Source organism: Peromyscus californicus, unplaced genomic scaffold (genome assembly GCF_007827085.1).
Source record: "Peromyscus californicus insignis strain IS unplaced genomic scaffold, ASM782708v3 Scaffold_3__1_contigs__length_106647218, whole genome shotgun sequence".
Taxonomy (NCBI): Eukaryota; Metazoa; Chordata; class Mammalia; order Rodentia; family Cricetidae; genus Peromyscus; species Peromyscus californicus.
The window spans coordinates 95504525-95526929 of NW_026294551.1; the positions used below are offsets into that span (position 1 = coordinate 95504525).

Consider the following 22405-nt stretch of genomic DNA (forward strand, 5'->3'; position numbering starts at 1 on the left):
AAGCAAAGAAGGAAGGGCTAGGCAGCCTTTGCTCTGACCAGGACAAGCTCTACACGGCTGAAGATAAGCTACCCACAAGGCAGGAGACAGTAAGCCTGCCAGTGCATACATAAGGACTAAGTATTCTAATCACATGCTGCGATCCTGCCACTGGACCTGATCAGAGGTGGCAACCTGCCAGCAGGATGAAAGGCATCCTTAAGCCCCTAGCAAGGCTAGGAAGAGATAAATACACTGGAATCCCTGTAGAACCAAAGTGTCCTTCCATATTCAGGCTGCCTCAGCACATGGCCTGTAGCTGTAGTGGACAAGAGGACAGCTAAGAGGACAACAAGGGTGTCACTCATGCCTGGCTCCACATGCTGGGAGAGATAGCACAAACAATATTGTGCACAGATGTCAACACCTGCATCCATTCCTGATGGGGCAGAGGACAATGCTGGAATCTACACCTACCTATGGGGGAAGGTCAGGAGGGAGGTGGGGGGGCTTACCTCACACACAGTGCAGTGCCAGCGTGTCTCTACATGGTGTTTGCATTCATTGCAGGTGTAGACAAAGCGGTCCTGGCCCTGTGTGTGCAATTCTACCAGCATGCACAAAGTGGACCATTTGGAGCGGCGTAAGGAAGAGAACTCCCAGTGCTTGTCTCTGGCCAGGGTGAGGAAGGCATCACGCCCATCCATGAGGTCACAGCTGAGCAGGGGGTCAGGGTCCACGATAGGGGGCTGAGTGCTAATAACAGGCCCAGCATGCAGATGAATCACAAAGAAGACCTGAAAGGAGGAGCTGCATTAACCTCACAGAGAGAGAGAGAGAGGCAGCATGTGCCAAGTGCCTGGCCACATTCTTCTGTGTAATAGGAGGCTAAGCAAACCCAGCGCCTGCTTGAGGCCCTGGTTTCCTGGGATGGAACATAACCGATGATAAACCACACAATGTATTAGCAAACTACTGCTTCACCTTCTACAGAGGGAGCCCTAGCACTGCAGGCCTGGTGCCTGCCTGCCACTCCTCTGGGTTCCAAGTATCCCCAGACCCTCCCACCAGACTATGTCACTACCTCCTTATGTTTTTCCATGGTGGCATACAGCTTCTGGGACAGGTCATTGGACACATTGGGCATGCTGGGCTTCTTCTTGTTGGCGCGGCTAATGCTGCTTTTGTTTTTGTTGGTCTTCTTATTGTTCTTTTTCTTGGCATTCTTGCTGTCACCTTGACTGCCCTGGAACCACATGCAAAGCTGTCAGAACAACATCCATTTCCTAGGCTGTGGGGCTCCAGAGACCCCATATGCACCTGGGCCACATGCTGCCACCAGAGGCATAAGAATGGAATCCTCCAAGCCCGTCTGGCACCTGTATGCCCTGTTACTTCTTCAGGATATTAATTCAGAATCTAAGCTTAGCTTTAAGAGGAAGTTTTCTACCACTCCCCAAAATTCCACTGGACAAGTGGGCTATCTTCCATCCTGCATGCTCAGTACCTGGTTCTTTGCCTTGGGAAGGCCTGCTCACCTGTATGAATTTTCGAAAGACTCGGGGAAGGAGCAGGCACACCCAGCTGATTCTTTCCAGGTCCCACTCAACACCTGCACTAGGGTAGAACATGTCCAAGCTTGTCTTGCAAACTGTTGTTACTACTTTTCATCATGATATGGCTGAGGTCTAAAAGAGACTCACTTCCCAGTTCAAGTGCTCCAATAATCCTACTATGAAAAGAACTTGGCGTGTCACCCATTTAGAATACAACGTAGAAAAGCTAACCAGATCTAATCCAGAGAACTTCTTTACCCTGTAGTACTGGGAGTGAAACCAGAGCCTTATGCATGCTAAGCATGTGCTCTACCATTGAAGTACACCCTCAGCTCAAGAATATCACTTTCTCAAGGGATGTTACATAACCTACGTTTCAAACGCATCATCATGCTCCTGCCTCAGGTCCACGAGTCAAATCATTTTTTTTTTAAATTACTTTACCTATGTGCATATATGTATGTACATTTGTGAGTGTGCCACAGTGCCCACGGGGAGGCCAGAGAACAGTTTTGTTTTTTCTTAAAAGGGAGATTGTTCTCTTCTTCCACCATGTAGATTCTGGGACTTTAACTCAGGCCTTCACACACAGCAGAAGACACTTTTACTGTACCCATTTTTACTGGTCCTCAAATAAATTGTATTTATTTGGGATTTTTTTTTTTTTGGAGACATGCTCTCACCATGTAGCTCTGGCTGTCCGGGAACTTACCATGTAGATAGACAGACCAGGCTGGCCTTTAACTCAGAGATCTGCCTGCCTCTATCTTCTGAGTGCTGGTATTAAAGGTATGTGTGCCACTATGGCCATCTTCAAATAAACTTCGTAGTTTATTTTTTATTATTATTTTCTGTTTTGAGTTTTTTGTTTTGCTTTGTTTTGTTTTGTTTTTTCAAGACAGGGTTTCTCTGTGTTAATAGCTCTGGCTGTCCTGGAACTCACTCTGGAGATCAGGCTGGCCTCGAATTCAACAGAGATCTGCCTGGCTCTGCCTCCCAAGTGCTGGGATTAAAGGCGTGTACCACCACTGCCCAGCCTGTTTTGGTTTTTGAGACAGAGTTTCTCTGCGTAACAGCCCTGGCTATCCTTGAACTCACTCTGTAGACCAGGCTGGCCTCGAACTTGGAGATCCACCAGCCTCTGCCTCCAGAGTTCTGGGATTAAAGGTGTGCGTCACCACCCGACCAAATACACTTTTAAAAGAAGTTGTTTTTGAGCTAGGCATAGTGGTATCTGCCTTTAATCCCAGCACTCAGGAATCAAGCTGATCTCTGAGTTTAGGCCAGCCAAAGCTACACAGAGAGACCCTTGTACCAAAAAACCAACAAAAAAGAAAAAAAAAAGAGAGAGAGAGAGAGAAATTATTTTGGCCATCTGGAAACATGCACTTTAGTTATTTTTCTGGTAGAGTTTTACCTGTGCACAGTCCTGAGAGTGGGCTTTTTCCTTCCCAAAGCTGGGGCTGAATACATGATGTGGTGGTATCGTGTCTCCCTCATTTAACATCACCAGAAACACTTGTCTACTTCTAACTTGAGATTCTAATTTTTCTTTGTTTTGGGTTTCTTTTTTCTGTTTGAGAATTTCATACATGCATGCAATATGTTTTGACCAAGCACCCATTTCCTTTACTCCAGTTCCTCCCTAGAGAATCTGATTTTTAATGGCAAAGCAGCATCCTCTATAAAGTGTTAGCTATACTAAAGTTAACACCACTGTGAGGTCCAAGATATCCCTGAGGAAGGGGAGTCCTTGTTCTCAGCTGCACACTGAGAAACTGCACACACAGACAGAAAACAACAAGTCTACTTGTCAACGCTTTCCCTAGCACACGCCACGTGCTTGGGTACACAGTGAAGGCTGGCTCAGGCACAAGCCACCCAGGTTGTCTGGACAGCTTCACTGATACCGTGCCAGAGACCACCTTGGATGGCTCAGCTTGCTCTGCATTCCCTGAGTCCTCTTCCCTTCATAGAAGGGCTGTCCTTGTGGTCTGCTGTGCTGTACACCAGTGACTCCCACAGTTGGGCCCACATTCCACTTCCTCAAGTGATGCCACCACTGCTGTCCTTTACAAGTCCAAATGGTTCTGGGCCAGGCCACCTCTGAGGCCTGGCTTGGCCAGTGGCCTCTTGGTCACTTGGTCTCCACTGCAATGTACTCTGAGCCAGCCACTGAGACACGCCTGTTCTTATAAGGCCAATGTGATTATGGCCTCTCCTCTCCAGCTTCTTGGGAACCGTTTTGCAGTCAAGTAAGAAATCAAACCTTGAGAAAGTCAGACAATGGGGACCACCTGAGAGTTCTTGAGAACCGCCAGGGATACAAGCTTCTGTTTCATCCTGGTCTATGCTTTCTGTATTAAAGCTGTCTTTTTGAAGACATAACTCAATGTGCACAGTGCTTGGCACACTGTAACCATTCAACAAATCATGTATGCACCAAGCATTCATGCTTAGCCGAGGCTTCAGGTGTCACCACATGCTGCCGGCATCTCTAGCCCTGTTGGGGCCCAGTCTCAACCACTTTTGGAGCAATGCAGTCCATTCTTTATTTCTCCCTCACCAGAGTGAGTTCCAGCTTCACACAGACACTCAACTCTTTTAACTCATGATCTCTCACATGCCACCAACACTCTACACAGAGGTCACTGTACACACCTACCGAACCTACAATACAACCCGTCTATGCCAGTGTCAGCTCTACCTGATAATCGCACAGTGCCTTGTGATCATCAACACAGCACACTTCCCCCTCTTCCTGGAAGACTCCACCCTCATAACTCAAGGGGTCTCAGCTCCTATGTCACTGTTTCCAAAACCACCCTCAGACTTCCTGTTGTCTTCTTTATCTTAAGCTCCTTTCTTCTCCGAGTTGCCCCATCACCTGAAAACACATCATGCAGCTATCCAGGTCCTTCCTGTTTCTCCTAGTATAACATACTTCTTGGGGCATGGACAAGGTCAGGTCTTGTTTAGTTCACTCTGCACTCCCTGGTACACAGGGATAGTAAACAGTGAACAGGCTGAGAGCCACAAAAACAAACAAACGAACAAATAAGTAAAAGAAAAGCCACAAAATGAAGAGTTGTCACAACATGCAGCACAAGGCCTGGCACTCCAGTTTCTCTAGGAAGTAACTTGCACCCATCTCCATGTACTGCCCTGGCTCCAAAAGGTCTACTCTCCAGGTCTAACCACTAGGCCCCATAGGGAATAACTCTTGTACAGAGATAGTGACATCCTACGTGTGTGCATGAGAACATCCAGAGAGAGAACCCAACAGCAAATGTAGACTTTCCAGCCTGCCACTCTGGTGGCAGAGCTCTAGTGGGGGCTGTACCTCAGGGGTCTCACTAGCTGCAGTACTTTCTTCTTTTTTCCTCTCTTCTTCTTCTTGTTCTAGCTCCTTAATGCTTTCTTCCAACACATTAGGCCAGAAATCTCCTTCAAAATAGGGTAACTCCTTGGCACTGGTGAGTCTGTCTTCATTTGCTTGTTTGAAGATGTCCTAGGAGGAAGCAGACCAGAGGTGAGGTCAGGTCCCCGTGGGCTACTGGGGACCTCATACACAAACCAGCCATCAACTGACTGAAAGGCCCACTGCTTTGACCCTGCATAGTTGCTTATGCAGTTTCATCAGATGCTTTCAGGTTCTCGCTTTCTATTCTTGTAATTGATCATAGTTATAAAGCACATGAGTGCCAAAGGAAAATACACAAAACATGTCAATCAGCTGTGACAAAGCCAACATCGTCCTTCAACAGGGGTACCTTGTAGTCATTAATGATCCTCTCTGCAAATGCCTTGTCCAGCATCTTCTTGTACCACTCCTGCAGTCGTTTTGGTTTGGGGATTTTCTGATCAGGGGGGGTGGCAATGAAAGATGTAGTCATCTCCTTCACTTGGGGGACAGGCCCAGATGTGTCCTGTCACATACCTATAAGATACATACGAAAGAAGCCAGATAGAAGTGTCAGTGAACTCTGATCTACTTTTGAGGCAACTGCAGCTCACGAATAGGAACTAAAGCAAGGACAGAAATTAGTATGAGGGAAGATGAAAACAAAAGAAATGACGATAATGCTTGTGTAGGTCTTCGAAAATACTTGGGCTCCAACCCAATAATGTGAAAGGTGTGTGTGTGTGTGTGTGTGTGTGTGTGTGTGTGTGTGTGTGTGTGTGTAAAAGCATTATCTTCATCATTTATAAATTCAACCCTAGATTCAGTACTGAGCACTTATTTGGAGCTGAGCCCGCCAGGACAGAGTAAAGGGATGTGAAGTACTATCTTCCTGCCTACTCTCCCTCCTGTGCAATGGAAGAGCAGCTCAGACAAGTAATTCTCTTTAGAGAACTCATGTCAAAGAATTTTATTCACTCTGTTCAAGACACTTCAGCAAACCTTTTCAGGTTTGGAAAAAGAATGTCACAGGTGTGGTATATAAACACATAGTACCAGGGAAACAAAAACACATAGCGTGTGTTCAAACAGTGAATTTCAATGAAAGAGCAGAAAGGACAAATGTATATAGAGACAGAGAGTAGATTAGTGACTGTCTGCAGGCAGGGGCAGGACAGGGAGCAGCGGGCAGCAAGAGGGCACAGGGCTCAGGTGAAGGAGTCAGAGTGTGTGAGACTGGCTTATGGGAACGGTCACACCAGTCAATAATGTCAAAAAGCACTGACTCCAAAACCTCCAACAGGCAAAAACATGATATGCAGATTATGTCTCAACAAAGTGAAAAGAAAATGAGAAGCAAGCAAAGGCAAAGAGTAGACACTGCTCTTCGGGGTCAGACACAAGTGGGAGGCTCAGCAGACTTCTGAACCAATCTCAACATAGCAGAATAAAAACACGTAAAACTAAACGAGAAAAATCACTATTTCACAAAATAGACAAAATGTTTTTATTGATTCTGAATAATCGAGACTCACCCCAATTTCTTCACATACTCTAGATATCCAATGAGGATCTCATGGTAAACAGCTGTCCGGAGGCAGCGGGGCCGGAAGAAATGAATACTGTCCAGATAAGATATGTACACACGCCTGCAGGGGTGGGTGGGTGGGGTGTCATTTTTATTTTTAATTCAGGGTACCCCTCAAGCTTGAAAACAAACACTAACATCCAAAGCCCCCAGAAATAAGTTTTGATAGCAGTCACAGAGGCCACCTAACGGGATGTGAAAGACCCTAATCATAGTTCCATCTGAAAACTAAGGGAACAGAAATAATTTCCTATTGTCCAACAAAAGATAGGGGAACTTTCCCCAGGAGAGCAACTTGGGAGAAGCCACTTCTTTGCCCCTCTTACCCAAAATTCAGACTAAACAAACTAACCCTGGACAGAGACACTTGGTTTGAATAGGGCATCCAGCTGTTGCTACCCTGGCTCCCCAGTGACCATCTTGATGAGACAGAAACAGAACTAGGGCCATACACAAGCATGCCACACTACCACCAAGACCCTTTGTTTTCTGACAGTTTATAGGAAAGCAAAATTAATTGGTTTAGTCGGGTAACTGACTATTTAAATCTAGTACCAAAGCACAGAGCTCTAAGACGCCCGAGCCTGGTCTGTTACCATCCAACATGGGGCTAAAAAGGCACATTCAGAAGTAAGATGGAAGACTACCTTGTATTTGGCGGGGGGCAATCAGAGCCATATTCTTGCACATGCATCCCAAAAAAGCACACATCGACTCCATCGATCTCTTCGAAAGCAAAGAGTGCTTTGGTTCGATACGGGAAAGATTCAGACATTTCTCCAGAATCCACAAACCTGAAACAGAAGCCAAAGCCTGTTCTGTGTAGAAGGCTCAAGACTTGGCAACCTCTTGCAACAACAGCCAGAGCAGTTTCAGGGCTGTGCTGCAGCTCTTCCTGGTCCTGTTTCTTAGGCAAGAGAGCCATCTCTGATAATGAATTGGGATTCAGAAAAGGTCACATGCTAGTTACCACAAGCCTCTGCATTAAGGACGTCACACTTGACGCCCTACAGAGACAGGAGTGGGGACTATCCCACAGTTTAGGACAGGAAAAGAACACAAACCTTGACTTCATCCCTGGCTTGACCTCCACAGTCTTGTCTGAGCTGGCCACCACTCTCACAAAAACCTCCCCAGCTTCAGGGTGATTCTGGCGCCGTAAAAACTTGTTAACTCGGTCTTCCAAGTGGTTTCCCAAGCGTGTGGTCTGAAGCCCTAAAAAATTCAGAATGAACAGGATTAGGCAGAGCAGTTGAAGCTGCTGCTTCACTGTTACTTTCAAGGACTAATGAGTGTTCTGTAAGTATGAAGGAGCTCCATCCTGTGACTTAAGTGTCTTATGAAGGAAAGCAGATGTGGGGCCTGAAGCACTCTGCTTCTTGTCGGCTATTTATTTGTCCAGGTTTCTGTCCATTTCTAACAGTAAGGGACAGGAGAAAGACAAAGATGGCCTGAATCTGACAAGACTAAGGACACTGTGCTTCTTGCCCTTCACCTCAGGTCCTGGGTAGCTGAGTGGAAGCCTGTGGGACAAGCCCTGCCCTGGGGCTATGCTGAGCAGAAGTCTCCTGTGTGGAGGGCTATCTCAAGGATGCCAACAGGCAGATGGCTTAATGCTCCAGAATTACACTTGAGGAACTTTTAATAGCAACAAGGAACATGGCACACCCTTGGCCAGGTCAATGGCTGGGTTTCCTTCCACCTAGCTCAGCTGCAGTCTGAAATGGAGCTTAGAACACCCAGGGCCAGTCATCAAGCATCAGCCAAGGACTGCTTGCTGCCTTCTGAGCACAGTGCTCACCTGGGAGGCAGAGCAGGCATGGCATTAGCCTCAGGCAACATCATCTTGGTGATGTGGCCTGTCCTGTGCTGGCTCTTGCCACAGTACAAGTGATGTGAGCACCGACCCAAGCCACTAGGAATAAACATCAGTACGGAAAACTGCTCTTCGGGGGAAAGAGGACTGAAATGCGAGATCTATAAAAAAATTCACTGATTATAAAAATGGATGGATTTTGGAGGGGTGGTGCTGGGGAACTGAACCCAGGATTCAACATACACTAGGTACTCTACCCCCTTCTCCCACATCAGATGATGGACCCCCTCCCCTTCCTTTTGTAAAAAGGCAGTCTCTCTCATTATGTAGCCCAGGCTGGCATGGGACTCGAGGGGATTCTCCTGTCTTATGCATGAACCACCACACCACAACCAGCCTACAATGATAAAATTTTAAGTAAGTTTTCTTCTTTAATGACTTCTAAATATTTTCTACATTCATGAAAATTGCTATAAAAAGTAAATCTAGGGGACTGAAAGATGGTCCAGTGGTTAAGAGCACCTACTCTAGCAAAGGACCTATATTCAGTCCCAGTATCAGTATCAGGTACCCCATAGCCACCTCAAATTCCAGCTCTAGGAAATCTAACACCCTGTCCTGGCCTCCATGGGTACTGCATGCACTTGGTGTACATACAAAAAAGCAGGCACACACATATATACAAATTTAAAAATAAATTAATTTTTTTTTTTTTTTTTTTTTTTTTTTGGGTTTTTCGAGACAGGGTTTCTCTGTGTAGCTTTGCGCCTGTCCTGGAACTCACTTGGTAGCCCAGGCTGGCCTCGAACTCACAGAGATCCGCCTGGCTCTGCCTCCCGAGTGCTGGGATTAAAGGCGTGCGCCACCACCGCCCGGCTATAAATTAATATTTTTAAAAGTAAATCTATAGAAAGTCTTAGAAGATTCCTTACTATTGTCTCAAGTAGTATCTAGAGAATTTACAACTCATGTAAATTTCATTTTTCTGCAATAAATACACCAAGAGTGGTGTTTTGGAGGTATATTAAGTAAGGTATGTCTAAAAAGGTGGTTTAAAAAGGAAACAAAGGGCTGGAGAGATGGCTCAGCAGTTAAAAGCACTGGCTGTTCTTCCAGAGGTCCTGAGTTCAATTCCCAGCAACCACATGGTGGCTTCCAACCATCTGTAATGAGAACTGGCGCCCTCTTCTGGCATGCAGGCAGAACACTGTATACAAAATAAATAAATCTTAAAAGAGAAAAAGAAAACAAAATCCAATAGCAAGGAAAAAAAAAAAACCATGGAAAAATAAAGATTTGTAAAGTTAAAAGAAGTAAGGAGTGGATTTGAGATCTGTTTTATATTTCAGTGAGCATCACGCTTCATAAGCTTGGTCAGGCTGAGCTCTGTGCCCAGCAGTCTTCAGAACTGAGTGACTATTCTGACAAGAACAGATGTAAGCATAAAGGGCTTCACAAGACCACCACTCTTGCTAAAATCCCTGAGGGAAATCCTGCACTGTGGGATAGCAAGCCTTGTTCCCCAGGAGATAGCCCCGAGAGCCTGTGACAGCACCTTTACTGGATAGGGCTATTGGTTCTGAGCTATTGGAGAAGGATCTGCCAACAAATGTTCTTTCAGCAGTTCTAAAACGTACCTTTTCTTTTTGGTTTTTGAGACAGGGTTTCTCTGTGTATCTTTGGCTGTCCTGGAACTCAAGAGATTCACCTGCCTCTGCCTCCCAGTGCTGGGACTAAAGGTGTGTGGTACCAGCGCCCACCTAAAGCTTCACTCTTCTGAACTTTACTTTCTAAGCTTTGTAAACTGGTACTGACAACATGAGCAGATCATGAAAGGATCAAGCTGAATCACTCCAGTGAAAACCATCCATATGAAAACTGCTGACCTGAGCTCTAAACTGCAGGGAGAGGCATCAAAAGAGGAGAAACGACCAAAGTCAAAGCACACAGAAACTTGGAGAAAACTTACTTTTAGCACTGAATTTGTTTTCTTTCCGAGGCCTGCCAGTTTTCTTCAAGCAGTTGTCACACACAAAACTGCACAACAAATAATGGGTGTGATCAGATTATACTCAACAGTGCATGTTGCTAAACCAGTGAAATGCAGCACTGAAATACTTTGTTGGCAGTTTAAATCACATCATTGTGAAAAGAGAGGAGACAGACGGCTTTGATTCTACAATTTATAAAGCAGGCAAACACAAGATTTAAATTTAGAACCAACTGCCACCTCCCTTAATTGCTGAATTTTGCTGACAATGAACAAGACTCTGCACCACAGCCACCTCCCCATGACTTGTGCACAGCTGCTCCCCCTTCCCAGAGATCACAGCAAATCACTCACCCTGAAGGCCAAATGATGTCATAGTGTAGAACGCAAATCTGATGCATCTTCCGGCCACACTCTTTGCAGTCAACAAAACTGGGAGACAAGAAAGCACAATTAGACACGAGGAGCCACACACAGAAGTTTTCAGCAGGAGCTCGAGTGTACGGCACACACTGGTGTCAGAGCTGCTCTCAGGAGCTCTGACACCCACGCATGTGCTGACTAATTCAGAAGTGTTTTACATGCTTACCTATGTTAGTTAATTCTCTTAGTGAAGAAACAGGATCCCACTCTTCCCCACCCAGCCTTTCTTTTTCTTTTGAGTAAAAGAGGTCTGGCCATGTAGTCCAGCCTGGCCTTGAACACATGATCCATGATCCTTCTCTGGTCTCCTCAGTGCAGAAATTAGAAGCCTGCATGACCACTTCTGGATTTTCTGTCCTTTTTTTGTACACTGTGCCATTTTCTTCTCTCCCCATTTCCCTCAGTAAACAGAGATAAATGTGTGTGTGTGGGGGGGGGGGGGGCGGGGCGGCGGTTTAGGCATGTGCACAAATGCAGGTATATGTACAAAGGTCAAAAGCCAGCTTTGAGCCGGGCGGTGGTGGCACACGCCTTTTATGCCAGCACTCAGGAGGCAGAGGCAGGTGGATCTCTGTAAGTTTGAGGCTAGCCTGGTCCACAAAGTGAGTTCCAGGACAGCCAGGGCTATACAGAGAAACCTTGTCTCAAAAAAGGAAAAAACTACAAAAACCAAAAAACAGTAAAAAGAAAAAAAATTACTATGATAAAGGTATATTCCCTAGTCCAGTAATTTTAATGTCACTATAGACTTCAAGACCCATTCTTTCTCTATGTAATTTTTCCATACTTAAATGGGCTCAGGAACCAGAACAGTATGTTCAGTGTTATAAATAATTGCTCCTAATTTTCAGATTTCCCCACTCTACCTTCTAAGGCTACAGAAAGCAAAGTAGCTAGATGAGAGCAGTCTTAGCAGGCCCAAGGCACAGGAAACACCTGCTCCAAGTTGGTGACAGGTAGTGGGAGGCATCAATGCTAACAAAAAGTGATAGGCTTCACTGAACACACTCAGTCTCCTGGTACCACTTCCACACTGCTCAGTTCAGTACAGCCACTTACAAATGCATTTTATCACCCTCAAGAGCTGACTCCAATAGGAATTCTCAACACCAAGACAGCCAGTGCTCAAACCTTTTGCTTTTTAGTTTACGGTCTCACTGTTACCAAAATCCATATCCCAGGAATTTTTTTTTTTTTTTTTTTTTTTTTTTGGTTTTTCAAGACAGGGTTTCTCTGTGTAGCTTTGAGCCTTTTCTGAAACTCACTCGGTAGTCCAGGCTAGCCTGGAACTTACAGAGATCCTCCTGGCTCTGTCTCCCAAGTGCTGCGATTAAAGGCGTGCGCCAACACCGCCCGGCATCCCAGGAAAATTTAAGGCACCAGAAAGCACCCCAGTTTCCTGGGAGAAGCCAAGCTCTTGATAATGATTAGCTTCTTCTTGTCCCTTCATCCTGCTGCCACCCCTGCTATACAAACATTCAGCCATGGTATGTCCTAAGCAGCTGCTGTTCTCTTTAGAGAGGGGACACACATTAACCCTGTGAAACAGGGACAGCATGACTTGGCTGTGACTACTAATTAACAGCCATGGTGGAGGTTCCGCCCCACACCTGACCTGGTCATTTTGCCTGCACTGCACTGCATTCTTCCAGGGCTCATCCCATCAACTCTATGCATCTACAGTCTCTGAAGAGAGCTCGGTTGGCCTCTGGGAGACGCAAGGTCAGAACAGTAAGTCTTTTGCCTCCCACCTTCTCTCTAAAGATAACCTATTCAGTTCTTCCCTCCACTGTCAGGGAAGGAAATACCAAATATACATCTGCCTGTGACCCACAACCCACAAGGCCCCCTCCTTGATATCCCATTTACTATGGAGCCTTCCATCTCATAGTCTGGCCTCCCTTTCTTTTTCCAACAGTCCTGCTTTAGTTGAGCCTTGACTTCTTGCCCAGGTTGTACCTGAATCTCACAGGGAGTTCCTAGAGATTGAAATCATATGCCTCATGTTCCCTGCTTAAGGGGTGGTGGTGGGGAGTCTTTCTTTCTTTCTTTCTTTCTTTCTTTTTTTTTTTTTTTTTATAGTTTTTCTTTAGAAATAGGATCTTACTAAATAGCCCAGGCTGGTCTTGAGTTAGTCATCTTGTCCCAGCTTCTCAACTGTTGGGAGTACAGGGGAATGCCACCATACCCTGCTGCAGAGATGGACTTTATACACTAGAATCAAAGCTGTTCTTCAAAACTTGCCCAGTATACACTGAATGGTCTAAATGCCAAACAGGTTAAATGTATTAAGTGCTCCTGCCACTACATCCCCTGGGCCTGACTGGCCCATCAGTCCCATGACATGTTTTGAGTATCTTGTGTTCTTTCTTTCCTTTATGCCCAGAACGTTATGTTCCTCTCTCCAATACCTGTTTATAGGTAAGAATCACCAACTCCAGGAAGCCCACCCCAAAGGTGATGCTGTTGTGCCCATCCTAAAATTCCTCACCCATGGAACCATGAACACTATGCCTCCTGGTGCCTGCACTTATTTGTTGCTGCAAAAAGAAACTTAAAACCCATACAAAGGGGGCTGGAGAGACGGCTCAGTAGTGAAGAACCCTGGACCCAAGTTCACCTCCCAACAAACATGGTAGTTCACAGCCATCTGTAACTCTAGTTCTGGGAGATCTGACCTGTTCTGGCCTCTGGGGGCATCAGTACACATGTCCTGTATACAGATAAATTTAGGCAAACATATACACATAAATAAATCATTAACATGGGGGGGGTTTAATATGTGACACGGCAACATAACGTGGAGAATCAGAAATAAAACTGAATTTTCCTTGGGGGAAGTCTCCATATGTACCAGCATTCATTACCTAATGTAATCCTGTCCCTAGGTATCGGATAGTAGGATAAAGGAAGGAACCTTCCCAAAAGAGAGCTGCATCTTCAAATGTTGCCTGGGTGGGAAGTGTCTTCCATTATAGCAGTCGACCTCTCTGGAACTAGGAGATTTGGGGCCAAGAGAATACAGCAAAACTGACAGACCTGTCCCAAGCTTTAAAAGCCAACTTTGCAAATGAAGCATTCTCATGAGCAAAGGCAGTGGTAAGAACATATACTACATCTCACAGAACAGATTGTTTAGAAAGTGGTTCTTAAGATATTTTCAATTTGGAATTTCTCTGGAACAATATTAGCACTTCAAGCAACTGCCTATATTCTTTATAGAATCACACTGAGCAGTCCTTAGAGATACCTATGACCAAGCTTTAGAGAGGTTTCAATAGAACTAAAACACCTACTTTTTTTGGGGGGGGGGGCTTTTCAAGACAGGGTTTCTTTGTGTAGCTTTAGCTGTCCTGGAGCTCACCCTGTAGACCAGGCTGGCCTTGAACTCAAAGATCCGCCTGCCCCTGCCCTGGCTCACCCACATAATCTTTCTTTCTTATTTATTTATTATTTATTTATTTATTTATTTGATGTATATGAGTGCTCTGGCTGCATGTATGCCTTTATGCCAGAAGAGGGCATCACATCCCACTACAGATGGTTGAGAGCCACCATGTGGTTGCTGGGAATTGAACTCGGGACCTCTGGAGGAGCAGCCAGTGCTCCTAACCACTGATCCATTTTTCCAGCCCATTACCCACATAATCTTTTTTTTTTTTGGTTTTTCGAGACAGGGTTTCTCTGTGTAGCTTTGCGCCTTTCCTGGATCTCACTCTCTAGCCCAGGCTGGCCTCGAACTCACAGAGATCTGCCTGCCTCTGCCTCCCGAGTGCTGGGATTAAGGCGTGCGCCACCACTCGGCTACCCACATAATCTTACCACTATTAAAAATCTAGCAACTGGAGAATGTGTTACAGAGACATCTATTTTGAGTTTGAGATAACTTCCCATAAGAAACTATTCTTATTCTCCCATAATCTAATCACAAATAATAACTTTCCTCATCTAAGACTCTAAGTAAAAAAGAGCCAGGTATAGTGACATACACCTTTAATCCCAGCACTTGGGAGGCAGAGGCAGGCAGGTGTCTGAGAGTTTAGGACAGTCAAGGCTACATAGAGAAAACCTGTCTGAAAAACGAGAGGGAGAGGGAAAGGGAGGGGGGGGGGCTACATATATATGTATGTATGTATGTATACTCACGGTTCAGGATCTAAGGTATCATTTTTCTTCTTTTCAAATTGATCCTTGGAAATTGTCCTTATTTAAAAGAAAAAGAAACATTTTAATCAATCCACATATAATCCTCTACCAATTTTTTTCTTAAAATATCTGTTCTAAACTACTATCAGCTTTACTATAAGATTTAATTCAGATTATGATGGCAAAATTGTGTTGAGATTTAAATATGTTTATTCTCATTCAAGTTCATATGACGAATAGCTACCGAATCGGACATTGGCAAGATCACAGCTGAATGCCAACATATCCTCAATGTAAGGTGAGACTCCACCAAGGACACTCACTTTGGAAAGGTGGAGTATTTGGGTTTCAAACCATGCATATGTGACTTACTTCTAACACACAGAATTATATAACTCTTTTTTTGTTATTGTTTCTTTTTTGTTACTGGGGGGGGGGGGTGGAGAAAGAGAGAGAACGAACATGATGGGTGGTCAGAGGACCAAACTGTCAGGTTGGTTCTCCCCTTGCACCTTCCTGTGAGCTCAGGGACAGAACTCAGGCTGCAGGTTTGCAACAAAAGTGCCTGTACCTATTCATTCATCTCACTAGCCCCTTTCCTGAATCTTTAGTTTTTACCCTAAGTGACATACAAAAACTTAAAAGTTGCACATATAAATGGTATACCACATAATATCTGCCCCTTGTGCACACTGTATAATGCTTAAATTAGGCTAAACATACTAACCACCTCCAACACTTACCCTTTGGAGGGGGGCACGAAAAAAACTTTCAAAATCCTTCCTTCTAGCTTTTTGAAAAGTACATTACATAAACGTTATCGACAGTCACCATACTGTGCAAAAGTAATCCACAGCTTTTGCTTGTATCTAACTGAACCTTAGCATTTACTGATTAGCTTTCTCCCATCCCTACCTCCTACAATTCAATGATTAACTCCAATTAGACCAAAGAATTAAGATGATAAGGGTAATAAAATCATTTCTGGAGCACGGCCTTCCTGCCTGTGGGACCTAGTAACTCTGAGGCCAGATTTTCAACATGACCAGAAGCATGGAGACTGAGGAACTCAGTGTGCAGGAAAGGGAACTATAAAACGCTTGGCAGGCTAGGACAGATATACAGGCCAGCATGCCTTTGGGCATTTTACAAATATAAATGAGTCAAGTACCCACTGTGGTTTTCATTTCTCTTGCTGTTTATGCTGCCACTCAAAAGGCACTTCATTAGAAGACAAGCAGGGATATGCAGGAGTAGATTAACTGACATGCTGGATCCAGCTAGGGAGCAAGAGTAAGACCACCAGCAAGGAATGATAGATATTTCTATGTTATCCTGGAAGACATGGAGAAAGGATTGGAATCTAACCTGCAGTAGCTCAGTAACTTAAAAGAGGAAGGGTTTTTTTTTTTTCCCTTTCTTTTTCCGGAGCTGAGGACCGAACCCAGGGCCTTGCGCTTGCTAGGCAAGTGCTCTACCACTGAGTTAAAACCCCAAGCCCAAGATGAAGGTTTGAAAGGTAAAGTGAACTCCAAAATTTTTGTTTATTTTTTTATAAAAGTACTTATTTATTTTGTGTGCATTGGTGTTTTGCCTGCATGTATGTCTGTGTGAGGATGTCGATCCCCTGGAACTGGAGTTACAGACGGTTTTGAGCTGTCATGTGGGTGCTGGGAATTGAACTTGGGTCCTCTGGAAGAGCAATCAGTGCTGTTAACCTCTGAGCCACTTCTCCAGCCCCATTCTGTTTTGTTTTAAAGGGTGGTATTGTTGTTGGCGATATGTATGCAACACTCATTTCCTGTGGATAAGGCTATCTGGCTTCTTAGGTATAACTGAAGTTAGAATTTTCAAGCAAAGGTTACCTACCACCATGAAGAAAGTTATTTGCTAGTGAGCTATACAAGGGTCAAGAACTGAACTAATCCTGCCTTAAATGGAGCAAAATGGAGAACTGGTGTTGCTGTTTGGCCGACACCTATACCTTTAAGTACAAATATCTATGCCCATGCAACCGTGTTCCCACTAAATGTGGGTATAGTTAATATGTGAAGAAAAACAAAACACAAATTGCACACAACTCAAAATGGACATTCTGGCTTCTTTAGTCATGAACACAAGGAAGTATGGCAAGATCATACTTACGTCTGAGGTTGGGAAGGGTCGTCACCCAGGGTCACATTCTCGCCCTGGATCTCTGTGAAACACTTCTCACAGAAATGATACCTGTCAGCAAGAAGGCCATACTTGGGTGAACTGGTCCATCACAACATACAGCCACCCAAGCAACGAAGCCACCAATCAGAGCAGGGCAGAGCACCACGACGAAGGGGGGGCGTTGTTGGTTGATTGATGGGTCAGTGAGGACAATGAAAGGAACAGGGGGCAGGTAGGGAAGGGCAGAATTAGAGAACAGGGAAGGGAACAAATAGCACAGACACAGAGGTAAGACGCAAACACCAGACAACACAAAGCAGAAAGCCAAGGCAAAGCATTGATTAGCATTCGGTCTCATTGCACGCATCATAGGCCATCATCACTAACAACGACAAGTTTGGTCCGGCTCCAAGATGCAAATGCTTTCAAGGAGTTAATACTAGAATTGCATGGAGCCTAAATTTAGAAATCTCAAATTTGTTATAAAATCAAATATTGAGCCAGGGTTTAAAATAGAAAATTTTACTTTGAACAACAATATGAGAAGAAAGCCTTTAAAAAGCAAGTTAAACAGGAATAGCTTCATTTTTCAAAATGGAAATTGGATGCTTGACTGCATCAGAGGTTTTACTTCCGGTATTAAGCCAGATCTTCCAAAGTGGGACAATGTTGAGCACCCAGAACCATTTTTTGTTGTTGCTGTTTGTTATTTTCTCAAAGTTAATCACTCAGTTAATAATAATTGTGTTACAATACAAATGAAACCAAATCCATATTCTAGACAAACACTTAACAGAAATGCAGTCAGGGTCAAAGACTTTCCAGCCATTTATTAATAAGAATATACAGAGAAAAATTATGATATATTGTATAAACAATACAATATATGCAAACCCACAAACAATTTTTGAAAAGTTTTGGTTCACTTCTAAGCTGTGATTTGAATTTTGGTACTGGGACCAATCATTCATGGGATACATGGTGAATGACTGTTCTGACTTGGTATCAACCCAAGTTAAGCAAATTTAGAGAGTTAATCTTTAAATAGCACAATCTGCATTTGAAAAATTATCCATCATCCCAATTTCTTGTGTGATAATAATGTAGAGCCTGGGCTCATGCTGTTAAGTGATAACAATTATAAACTATTAAATGTTTGGAAAGGACACGAATGAGAAGTTAACAAAAAGGCGGGTTCTGCATAAAACAAGATGAGCACACAAAAATACTATAAAATAAACAAGCTGAATGGAGGTAAATTACACAGGCAAAAAGATGAGCATAAGCTAGCAGCAGCAGTACAATACAATGCGGGTTTAGCACTCAAAACTACATCTACAAGATGCCAAGAAAGATTAGTATTAGACACTGATGGGATCTGGAGCACGAGCTGAACCCCCAGTGCAGAGGAAGATGCAGTAACTGTGCTCTCACTCACTCATTCATTCATTCAGCATTCACCCGCATGCTCATTCACTCATTTGATCACTCACTCAGCTACAGAATGAGACATGAGCCACGAGGAGAGGCCCCCGCAAGTCCCAGTTTTCATCTTCATTAAAACATTGAGCGTTTTTGTCCACAGACTTTGCTAAATGACACATGCAGCCAATTTAAAACATAAAACTTCATTCAGAACATTCAGAACGTCTTCAGGTTATCCAATTTTTCATATTCTGTTGATGAACAGGGCAGATTCACCGCAGATAATGACTGGACTAATAATAATAGTTGCTTGCCAGGACATGATTAAAAATTGACTAGGAACAGACATTTCTGTATATAAATGAACCATAGTAATGTTCTTGTCATTCACTATTTTGTAAATATTCTTATAGAGCCTTAAAAAAAACTTCTACATTCAGCAGGGCATGGTACAAGCAGACATTCCCTGAAGTCAAGAATATCGTTGTTAAAAATAAAGCTTAGAACTGAGTGATCCATTCATCACGCAAGCAAAAACTGCTGGGCAGTCTGAAATGAAACCACTACAATCACAAGTGAGTCTCAATGATTTTAAGAACTTGGAAAAACTCTTAGCATTTTCAGTCAGTCTTTAAAGCCTCGCAACATGTAGGACACGAGAACACGAACCCATTGTTTCCAGTGGCAGGAACTACTGCAGAGAAAAGTACTGATGACCAAGAGGCAGCCCGGGAATGGCTACAGAAACCTAAGCTCTCCGTATGGGACCAATTCCCACTCCTGAGAATCTCAGGGTCACAAAATTTGAGGGATAGTGTTAAAGACTCTAGTGTCTGTCCCAAAGCACTGGCAGTGAAAATTACATACAATCGAGCCTGTTCATTAAGCAGGTGAGAGGGCAGGGCCCATAACCTCACTTCATCAACCTTCACTGAGATGAAGACAGTGCAGAACAAGGCATCTTTTTAATGAAGATGAAACATGTCTGGTCCAGGATAACAAATGCTATGTAGACGGTCTTATTATGACAAAGTCTACACTTCATTCTCCCTAAAAATAAAGGTTCAGAAGTTCACTTCTTAACCATTAACAGCCTGGATAGCACTCTGTCTTGTGTGAAGGAAGTAGTGTGATGAATATGGAACTGTGAAGGAGAAAATATTTCACGTAAATCTGATGACAGTGCAAATCGGGGTTGCTAAGTTAGCACATGTAACTATATGGTTTAGCTGTGAGGGTAGTTTAATGTATGATATTTTCAAATGCAGATTGTTTTAAATACTCTATCAGTATTTACAAACTGGGATATCTATAATTTCTACATTATCTTCAGATAATCATTAGAAAAGCTATAGCGGTTTCCTCAAAGTGAGTTACTTTCAAATTCTAAAAGTGTAGAAACAAGTGAAAATGTAAGCACACACTAGCATGAACATTAAGAATTTCACTTGTTTAAATGGTTTGTTACTGATTTAAGTAAGTGACAACAATTGTTTACTGAACACAACAGTGTTCATTGTCAATTTGAAAAAAAGATGAGCAACCAGAATGTTCATTGTTGAATTTGGCCACTGCTTTCTTGGAATTAGAGGGTATTAAACAATTCATGTACTTTTCTAAGAGCACAGAGGGCACAAATGGTTAAAAAAAGCTTTCGAAATGTAACAGACACAGGATACAACCCATATATTTTCATTTTCATTTAAGAAAAAAACATCACTTTTTGGTTTGTAAAAGTGAAGTTTTACACAAAAATAAAAATGGGCATTTCAGGACTTCCAGAATAGTTCTAGTGTTTGTCCTCTATCACAGAACTTTCCTGATAGCAAGTTCAATTTACCTTGAATTGCTCTCAGTGGATGGGCCCCAATCTGTGTAAGTCATTAACAAACAGAGTCCCTAAGCATCCAGAACAGTGAAACAATGCAAAAGCCCAAACACTTAGAGACATCGGGTAAAGTCAGGTGCTGTGGTCTCTCTCTGTAATCCTAGCATTCAGGAGGCTGAGGCAAGTAGATCAAATATGAGGCCACGTTGAGCTACATTGAGACATTGTCTCAACAAAATAAAACAAAACAAAACCAACCAACCAACCAACCAATCAACCAAAACAAAACCAGACAACCAAATAAATCAACTTACAACTTCATATAAATCACAATGGTCTTTAAAGTACATTCCTATGCACTATTCCACTGAAGACAGACAACAAGAGCCTGTTAGGGAAGATGCCATTGTGCCTGTATCTCGGACAAGGTTAAGTAGGACACATCCTGAGATGTGCTAAGAGTCAGAGGACTAAACAACAAATGGAGGACAACTCCTGCATACTACATGGTCACTGTGGGAGGATCCCATTCTGAGGGGTTCTGGTATCCTTTTCAATTCTGTCTTAAAATGTTTCTATGAAAGGCTGGGGGCGGAGGGGAAAAAAAAAAAAAAAAAAGAAAGGCTGAGGTGGCAAACACTGCATGAGCAATGTCCTGGATTCTATCCATAGTACAACAACAACAAACAACATTACAGACCACAAAACAAAACAAAACACCTTCACACACACCTCCACAAAAACAAAAACAAGCCTTCTATTTAGGAAGGGGAGTGTTTAGATAGAAATTAAACTTTGATATGAAGCTATTTTCAGCAGGACAGGTTGTTCAGGCTGCACTTCCGATCAGAGAGCAACTTGGGGGAGTCAGTCCTTCTACCACGTAGGCCCAGGGATCAAACTCTGGTCATCAAGCTTGACAACAAATGCCCTAACCCAATGAGCAACCTTGTCAAGTTCTTTTTTTGGAAAAAATAGCATTTGCATAGGAGCTATCATGAAGATAGTTACATTTTCTTTTAAAATTACAAGTATAACTAAAAAAAAAACATACTTAAGAAAAAAATTTCAAAATTCCAAATTTGTCAGGCCTAAATTTATGTACCTTTGAACAAGTCAGCAATCTTCTTTTGACTTTATTATGGCCCAATAAGAGAAAGTATACCTATCTGAAAGAGCAAACCCTGATGCAAACGCCCAAGCCCTAAGACAGAGAACAAGCGCAAAGCTCCTTGTTGGTCACACAGAGGCTCTCATTGCTGGCTCACAAGATGCAGTCAACAGTATCGACTTCAGTCTAAGTCACAGCTTATTCTTCAGGCCATGGAGCCTTTGTGTGGCGGCAACAAGAGGGCTCAGAACACAACTTTCACTTCATCTCAGCAAAAAAGCAGATAAGCAATTAGGAATTTAGCTTTCCAAATCACTACAGCAGTTATTTGTGTATTACTATCATCTCACTGTCCCACTGTGTAAGGATATCTATTCTAGTCTAACCTTTCACATTCCTAAAGGATGGCAACTATTTTCCAGGCAGGCCTACACTCTTAAAAGACAACAGTATCTCAAACAAATAAAAACAAATACCAAGGCCTCACTGTGCTCCCAGCAGCCGCAGGAGAACTAGTCTTGAGTTCAGTAAGGAACACCAGCCCTCACATTGCAGTGTTAGCAAAGAGTACCCTTGTGCTCTTTTTTAAAAAACCAAACCAAACCAAAAAACAAACAAACAAACAAACAAACAAAAAACCAAAAGGCCAAATGATGTAGGTATGCATTTGCTGTAGAATAAAATCCAACTTTCTATTTTCTGAATATCTTAAAAGTCATTTCAGGCTTTTCCAAGGTTAGTCTCAACTCTGTCCTCTTGGCTACAGTGCTGTATTTCAGGGAATTACTACTGAGCTACGGCCTCAGCCCGGGGTAACATTATATTTTTACTATAAATGTATGCTGCCTTTTTTTTTTTTTTTTTTGAGACAGGGTCTCTCTACATAACCCTGGTTGTCCTAGAACTCACTATATAGACCAGGCTGGCCTCAAACTCACAGAGATCTGCCTGCCTCTGCCTTCAAGTGCTGGGATTAAAGGTCT

General features: G+C 43.4%; 1 protein-coding gene across 1 annotated transcript in view; it reads right to left on the reverse strand.

Moving 5' to 3' along the window:
• Crebbp (CREB binding protein) overlaps positions 1-22405 on the reverse strand; it is a 141728-nt gene that overhangs the window by 5532 nt on the left and 113791 nt on the right. The window contains 12 exon segments of the mRNA XM_052759244.1: positions 495-776; positions 1064-1225; positions 4879-5046; positions 5309-5407; positions 5409-5475; positions 6474-6587; positions 7174-7320; positions 7591-7741; positions 10312-10379; positions 10687-10764; positions 14902-14958; positions 17047-17127. Of these exon segments, the coding sequence (XP_052615204.1) occupies positions 495-776; positions 1064-1225; positions 4879-5046; positions 5309-5407; positions 5409-5475; positions 6474-6587; positions 7174-7320; positions 7591-7741; positions 10312-10379; positions 10687-10764; positions 14902-14958; positions 17047-17127 (1474 nt within the window).